Source organism: Gossypium hirsutum, chromosome A13 (genome assembly GCF_007990345.1).
Source record: "Gossypium hirsutum isolate 1008001.06 chromosome A13, Gossypium_hirsutum_v2.1, whole genome shotgun sequence".
In the NCBI taxonomy this organism is placed as follows: domain Eukaryota; kingdom Viridiplantae; phylum Streptophyta; class Magnoliopsida; order Malvales; family Malvaceae; genus Gossypium; species Gossypium hirsutum.
Window position 1 is genome coordinate 5,768,196 of NC_053436.1, and position 8,968 is coordinate 5,777,163.

The 8,968-nt window shown below is 34.3% G+C and overlaps 1 protein-coding gene across 1 annotated transcript; it reads right to left on the reverse strand.

The window, feature by feature from the left end:
* Positions 1-508: 508 nt before the first annotated feature.
* Positions 509-2,000, reverse strand: LOC107894699 (classical arabinogalactan protein 9). The gene is made up of 2 exons (XM_041084617.1): positions 1,290-2,000; positions 509-850 (listed from the first exon to the last, which is right to left on the reverse strand). The coding sequence occupies exons 1-2, from the start codon at positions 1,854-1,856 to the stop codon at positions 767-769; spliced, it is 651 nt and encodes a 216-aa protein (XP_040940551.1). The 5' UTR covers positions 1,857-2,000; the 3' UTR covers positions 509-766.
* Positions 2,001-8,968: the final 6,968 nt, after the last annotated feature.

An 8,968-nucleotide genomic window follows, 5' to 3' on the forward strand; every position in this document is an offset into this window, starting at 1 on the left:
CAAAATCTGCTAAGAGGAGACTTTTTTACTAGTTTATAAATAGACTGCTACTTCCTCGTTGAGTTATTTGGGTGTATTTAGACACTCCTTGTTCTTTTGTACTAGCATATAAATACAGTGTTGATCAGCTTCCTCATTTAATACTGTATGTAATGTGAGTTATTTGGAGAGATTAATTTGTTTGCAGCTACAATTATTATTGCGAGAGGTTAGATTGGGCTTTTGCTAATAGTTATATCGGATTAACTGTTGAATAAAATTATTCTTTGAATGAAGCTTGCAAATAGGATTTGTGAATCCATATTGATTCTTTATTTACTTATCTTTTGTCTCATGTTTTGAATTTGTGTTTATTTCTCTCTTTATTTTACTTCTTTTTTTTAATGTGTTTAAAAGGTTTTCTTCGAACTTCTATTCAATCATCTATTTGAATATTAAATTAAATGTTGAATGATAAAAAAACCCGAAAAAACAATTTAAAAAAAAAAAGAATGATGAGAGAAGGAAGTAGGCAGCCACCAACACAAAATCCCATACAAAAAGAAACAATAGAAGTCCCTCCAATACAAATGAAAAATATAAAAGCTCCCCTCAAAAAAAATCTCCCAAAGAATACAAATATATATAAATAAATGTAAGCTCAAATATGCATAGTAAAAAGCCCCATCAAAGAGACTTAAGCCAGTAACAATATATAATGGAAATTAAAACACTGAAAACAAAAACCATAGCTAAGACACAAATGGTGAAGAAAAGACTTCTTGGTTTAAAGCATTAAACTGAGGATACCCCATCCAATCACCAAGCTCCACACCATCTTTCTTATGGACCATGTTTTCTCTACTCCACTCTGCAATAATCAAATAACATCTTGTATTCATATTTTTTCCCACTATTATTATAATTGGATATGCAAAAAAAAAAAATAGCTTCATCCATTGAAAGCTAAACATGTTTTTGGATAAAAATATATTAAATTTGAAAAAATGAATTTAGACTATAATATTAAAAAATATTTAAAAAATAAATTGGGTTTTAGTTAAATATTTGAAGTATAGACATAGATAGAATTAATTAATTATAAATATAGATAAATTTCAACAAAATTTATAGATGCCATTAATATGATATGTGTGTGTTGATCCAACCTGAGGTCTAATTAAAGCTTTCCATGTCAGAGTTTACGTTAGAATTTAGAACACCCTCTATATTTTTGCTATATTAGACATACTTAAATTTTAAACCCCATAAGAGAATATGCATATACATATACATATAGATATACATACCGTATCGGTTCCAGCAGGGCCTGGTGAAGAAGCGCCGAGGCTGGGAGTAGGGGCCTCATTTGATGGAGACGGTGGGCTGGAGGCCGAAGGTGATAGTGCTGGAGACTTAGCTTTGGTCTTGCTAGGGGCCGGAGCTGGAACCGTGGCAGGAGGAGAAGCCAAAGGAGCTGGTGGTGGGGTAGCTGGAGGAGGAGTAGCAGGAGGGGGAGAAGCAGGTGGTGGGGTAGCCGGAGGTGGAGAAGCCGGTGGGGGAGTTGCGGGAGGTGGAGTAGCCGGGGGAGGAGAAGCTGGTGGTGGGGAGCTAACGGGCGGGGGAGTCGCTGGAGGAGGAGTGGAAACTGGTGGTGGTGATGAAGTAGGAGGAGGAGAGGAAGCTGGTGGCGGAGAAGTAGTTGTGGGTGTTGGAGGTGGTTGAGTAGTAGGTGGAGGTGTGGAAGCGGGTGGAGTCGGCGGCGCCGGCGTGGATGTCGGAGGATTACTAGGAGTAGGAGGAGCTTGGCCTAAAACGCCAGCTACAGCAATGCAAAACAAAGCTGATAAGAACAAAAACTTATTATTAAGCATCATATTGGAAACAATGGTGACCCTTTAATCCTGCACACCCTCTCCGCTTAAACTACGCCCAGCCGTGCAAGCAAATGAGGGAGAAGAAGAGGCAAGTATGAGAAATGAAAAGATGGTGATATTTATATATAGGATATGGAAATTTCCATATCATATTTCAATTTAAAATCCCCAAAACAAATACCAGCATTTTTATTTTATTACTAATGGGAAAATTGCATTACTAATCCTATACAATATTCTATATTAATTTAGTGTAATTTAATTCTTTCATTTTTTTATAATGTTATTAATAGGTCCAAAATCAATATCGCCGATCGTTAGTTGCTATCATTAAAGTGATGATACGAAATTATTTTTTTTACTATTATTCCATCATACAATCAGAGATATAGAAATCAATCAATTTTGTTAAACAAATAATAAATTTCAATCTGAGTCAAATGCTTAAAGTTGTTAAAAAAAATTCACGTCATCACTTTAACAACATCAACTAATAGCGTTATCAATTTGTACTTTGTAGCTACCAATAACATTATAAAAATAAAGGGTCAAATTATATAGAAGTAAAGGATTAAATCTCTAATTTCAATTTAGTAAAGGGACTAAAATGGAATTAAACCTATTAGTGGGGGTCGGAGTTTTTTCCTCGTTTGGTGAGGTAAAAAAAAAAAACCCTAGTGGGGCATAGTTATAATGTCACTTTGATGATTATAAATGATGCGTTAGTTAGTCATACTTTAGGTAAAAAACTGTAAGGTGGGATTAGTGTAGATTGAAAATTTTTAGTGAAGGGGTTAATTTATACCTTCAAAATTTTGCAATATTTGGTAGTTCCATGAAATATTCCCCGCCATTTATCAACTTTTCAATCACTCAAATAGGTTTTAATTTAGTTTTGTTGTGAAATTTCTAATTCAAGCATGCAATGAGTAGATTTAATTATGGGTCGGGTCGGGTTATTATAAAATTTTAGGTGTAACATCCCGAATTTTTGGGCCTAGAAGTTAAAAGATTTAAGCATAGGGGCAGTAAGGAGGCCACACATAAGTGATTAGTTGTGCACTATAGTGATAAGAATGGACTTATTAGTCTAGTGGTTAAATAGAGTGTTAATTAAGTTCAAGGTTTTTGGTTTGAGTCACTATGTGTACATTTTGGGAGTCTTTTTATTTTGTTTTATTTTTAGTTAGTGATAATAATTAATTATTTTATTTTATTTTTATTATTTTTCTTTTCTTTTCCACGTTAGTTCTCTCTACTTCTTGGTTTTTTTTTTCTTTTTGTTCTTTTTTCTTGGACTTTCAATTTGTGCATTCTCTATGTTTTTGAATCGTTTGCTTACAGATTTCGAATTGTCGCACCTCTATCGTCTTCTTCGTCGTTCAATCAGGTGAGGGATTCAAACTTTAACTACATTGTTTAATTTTGCAAAGTTTACGTGCGGCTTTTCTTGAATATGTGATAACCCGAAGGTTTTTGGGTTTTGATCGTTGGAAGTGAGGAAAATACGTTATATTGTGATATGTTCTTGATGTGGTTAAGGTTAGGGACAGTTTGGGTGGCTAAAACGGTGTTTTCGGGGCTAATTTGGGGTGGTTTCATGACCTCTCCGGCAGCTACACGGGCATGTGCCGTGGTAGACAGTCATATGGATTTGGGAACTAGGGTTTCCAGGCCAAATTGGATGCCACACGGCCGTGTGGCCGATTTGGGGATTTTGTCGAAATTCACATGGCTGTGTCCCCTAGGCACATGGGCATGTGGGTTTGGGAATTAGGGTTTCAGAGATTTGAAGTCACACAGCCTGGCCATACGGCTGTGTGGCTGATTTGGGGATTTAGGGATCCCACACGAGTGTGTGTTTCGTAACACACAACCATGTCTAGTTGGCACACGGGCATGTGAGACCCTCACACAGCCGTGTCTACCCTGCACCTTATTTTAGCGAAATTGGACAGTGAGTTACACGGCCTGTTCACACAGTCGTGTCTCTGCTTCACACGGGCGTGTGCCTATGTCACATGGCCGTGTGCTATCCTTCACAAGGGCGTTTGGAGCCTCACACGATCTGGATTGCTCTACACGGCCGAAGCATACGGGTGTGTAGCCCTATCTCGCCAAATAATGATTTTAGGTCAAATTTAAGTGCAATCGTGACTCTATGTATTCCAACCCTCGACTGAGCTCTAGTGAGGGTATTTACGACGCTGATCTGAGTTTGGATAATGTGTTAATTGTGATTGGTTATGTGACATGTTTGATTCTGAACCCGGGTTAGCTGGGTGAGTGTGTATGCAACTAGTTCTGTCTGACTGTTTGAATACGTGTCATTGATATGCGAGCTTATTTTGCAATTGCTACTGAATTCAAGTTACGAGTGTACTTAAGACTAATTTTGTAACTAACTGATTGGATGTGAGCGTCTACTTCTGAATAATTGTTTGAGACTAGTATTCTGATTGTGTACATCTGACTGCATACATACATACATATGCATAAACTATTTTGGGCGGGATTTTTGAAGAGAAGGTGTTGTAGGCCAATTTTGGGCCCGTTTACACTTTAGGCCGAACATTCATCAAACCCATTTACAATTAAACCCCAGCATAACCCACAACCCAAACCCAACAAATAAACCCAAAACGAAACCCAAATTTAACCCAATTCAAATCCCATAGACCCAAACCCACATGTAAGCCCAAGTTGTTAGACCCAACTAGCTTGATTTAGGGTTTCAAAAAAACTGAAACCCTAACCTACCCCCAGCGCCGCCAACGTCACATCGCCCATGCCAGTCCACTTGCACTACCTTTGCTCCACTGTTCAACCACCACCTGCAAAACAAAAGAGCACGCAACAGCAGCGCAAAAATAGGAAATAGACAGTGTATGAACAACAAAATCGGCTATAAAGCCGAATGGAAACCATTGTAATAGAAAATATTTTCGGTTATTTTCTTCATCAATACAAAAAAATAGATTTAAACATATACAAGCAATAATTCGGGGAAAATCAAAACACTAGAATAACACCAATTGGGCAACCAAAACATCAATATCAAAAGCCTAAGGTGATTTAAATCTTTTTATTTTTATTTATTTTCGAATCATACATACCTATGTATTTTCATAAATAGTATAATAAAAAGGAAAATAAAAGAATAAAAAAAAGATAGGAAATTTTTACCTTTTCCGGCCACCGTGCGACGGTGGCACACGGCGGTCCGGCAACCAGACGTGGACGGCGACCGGCCTTGTGGCCGGAATTCGCCTCTCCTTCTCCCCTCTCTCTTTTTTTTCTTTGCTATGCAGAAAATGAATTTTTTTTGAAGATTTTGGCCTTTTTATAGCTTCCTAAAACGACGTCGTTTTGGGGGTTGCCCTTTAACCTCAAAACGACGTCGTTTTGCCCTGGATCAGGTCGACCCGACCCTACCCACTCAGGATCCGAGTGTTTTTGCTCTTAGGGGCTAATTGCGCACGCGGTCCTTCCGCTTTTTCTATGTTTTTCAATCAGGTTTTTTATGTGTTTTAATTTGGTCCTATAATTAGTTGCGCTTTCCAATTTGGTCCTCAATGCTGTTGCGCATTTTGGGTGGAGAGGTTTATTTCGTTTTAAGTCCCTCCACTATTTGTGCGCGTTGAAATAGGTCCCCTTCCCTTCTTTTTATTTCAGTTTTGCCCCAAGCCTTTTATTTTTAATTCGATTCGATCCTTTTTTTAATTACTTTATTATTAAAATTAATTATTTTAGTGTTATTGTTGTTAGCACTATTCATGTACATATATATTATCATTATTGTTACTATTACTATTATTAATCTTCGTATTATTACTATTATTTCTTTATTTTTATATTATATTATATTATATTATTAGTTTTTACTATTATTAGTATTAGTTTTAGCTTCAATTAATATTTTTAACATGCATATTTATATACTTTTATGTAACATTATTAATAATTATTTTTTTAAATATTATTATTATTTTTAATACATGCATATATATTATGTGTATATTCTTTTAATAGACATTATGTATATATAATTTTATATATTATTTTTAACTTTACATTATGTATATATTGTTAATATCATATTATTCATATATTCTATTATATTATATAACTATATTATGTATGTATTTTTAACACTATATTACGTACATACTTTCAATATCATTATTATTATGTATATATATTTTTAATATATATATGTGTATATTTATGTAGTATTATTAATAGTTGTTTTTAATATTATGATTATTTCTAGTATATATATATTATGTATATACTTCTAATACTATATATTGTATATTTCTAATACCATTATTATTTATATGTGTATATGTGTATGTATTTATGTATCGTATTATAGTTGTTGTTTTTTTTGTATCATTATTGTTGCTAATATATATATATCATGTATATATGATTTTTTTATATATATTATGTATATATCTTTAATATTATATTATTTATATATTTATTCTTACATATTATCTTACGTATATATTTTTAATAACTATATTATGTATATACTATTACTATATATCTATTTATGTTGCATTATCAATGGTTGTTTTTACTATTATTATTATTCTTAATATATATTATGTATACATTTTTAAATACTATATTATATACATATATTTTTAATACCATATATGTACATATCATTATTATATCTATTTTTACCCTATTACATTTGTTATTAATATTAGTATATATTTTATTATACGTGTATATATATACTTTTTAATATAGTATTATTTTTATATATCATTATATTTATTATTATACTTATTATTTTCGCTATTGTTACTTAATATTTTATTTTAATATTATTGTGTATTATTTGGTATACATATATCTTTTTGTACATATTGTTATTTTTTATTATACGTATATTAGTTTATTATGGTATTAATACATTTTTACCTTTTCCTTTTATTGTAAATATTATTTATTATTACTCTAATATCCTAATATTATATTATAATACTTTTTATTAATCATCTCATTATTTTGCATCGTTTATTTACTTATGAATTTTTGTTACAATAACATCATCAGTTTTTTTATCATTATTTTAGAAACATTTTTATTTTAATAAATAATGCAACGTACCGATTTTAACATTAAGTTTGTGATTTCATCGCTATGTTGGGTGAATCACGTTGGCTCGTGTTAAAAACGGGACATCCTTCAAAAAAACCAAAAACTTGAAATTTCTCGTGTCTTGGTCGGATCATGATTAAATATTAAATTAAACTTGTATTTTTGAAAATTAAGACAACGCGTAATTAACAAGATACCAATTTTGGGCGTCGTGAGGGTGCTAATACCTTCCTCGCGTGTAACCGACTCCCGAACTCTATTTTCCTCTGGATTTTCACGTAGACCCAAATTCGGCCTTCATTTTTGTTCAAGAATAAATTTTCTTTTCTAAAAAGAAGATTTATTAGGTGTCTGATCACACCTAGAAAAAAGATCGGTGGCGACTCCTTTTCTTTTTAAAACCAAAATTCCATTTTCAAATAATCGCCTCAACTAGCGACCGGAAAGTGAAATTTTTACGTTGCTACAGAAGGAAGATTGACTGAACTGAACTGATAGCTAATCTGTTGCCCCTAATACCCAGAGGGTCATGGGCGGTCCCAATACCCTGAGGATCGTGGTTAATTTGACTGTACTGCGGACTATCGCACTGTACTGTACAGAACATACATCAGCACCGCTGCTATCATTGACTAAACTGGCAATTTTACTGCAACCTAATGATATAGCGGTCTACCGCATTGCATTTTACCGCATGTACGTTAGCTACGCTACGTACTATTATCTGATCTGGCAGTTCATACTGCATGTCTGTACCGCGGTTCACCGCATTGCACAGTACAGCCTATACGCTGGCTTTCCTACGTAGTTTACGTGACTAGCAGTTTATCTGCATACTGTTAGCCCAAATTCCCAGAGGGTCGATGGCAATCCCAATACCTTGAGGGTCGTCTGAATACCCTGAGGGTCATGGACAATGCTGATGATCATCGTTGTCGGGTAACCCGGGATGACATCATATGGGGTGTAGGGTTGGATGGGCTTTGCGAGGTCCTGTATGGAGTGTTTGGTGGGACAAGCTTAAAGCTTTTATGAGAAGTGATGGGGGACGGAGAGGTGTGTTGGCTGGATAGGTGGATATTTTTAGAACTCATTTGTACTCATATGTATCTGATTGATCTGTTTAACTGAATTGGAACTTGTGAATGGTTGAGAATTATTGCTACTGTGACTGAATGTGATACTGTTCGATTGAGAGGCACTTGTGCCTATGTGAATTTTGTAGATTCTGATTGCGACTGTCTGACTGGATTCTTACTGTGACTGATTAAGATTTGTTGCTACTCTGTCTGAGTGGTACTTGTGGCTGAGTGTATCTAACTGATTGAGTTAAAACTAGTGGCAGAATAGCACTATGTTTGTGTAGCTGAGTGTAATTTTTAATATGCATTAACAAATATCTGTCTGTCGGTACGTCCGTTTCGAACGTACCCTTTGGTTCTGAATAGCTCTGTAAGTATGTTTTATTTCTGAACTGCTTTTAGTTCCCTGTTTCTGTCTCTGTAGTTTAACTGGTTTGATCTCAAACTGAGCTCGAGTAGCTCACCCCCTCTTTCGTTTCCCTTTTCAGGTACAATTCTGGATTATGTTGATGGACTTGGCACGCGAAGGTCTCAGACAGTCTCGCAAACAAATAAATTATCAGTTTTGTTTTCCGTTACGATTTTGTTATTTGGTTAACTTTGAACTGTAAGGCTTTATAATACTGTGGTACAGTTTCCATTTTAGATTTTCATGCATACGTTTATTTTGGGTTTTATATTTAGTCTTACTGTAAATTTTATTGACTGATTATTAAATGGTTTTAAACACTTTTGGTTCACTGAGATGAGTTATTTTGTAAAATTTTCCTACGATCACTTCGGTGATCAATGTAGCATTCCGAATTCGGTCTAGACTTTTAGGCCGGGTTTGAGGTGTTACATTAGGTTTATTTTTTAGGTTCTAATTTGACTCGAAAAATAGGTCTAAAATTTTAACTAAACCCAGTT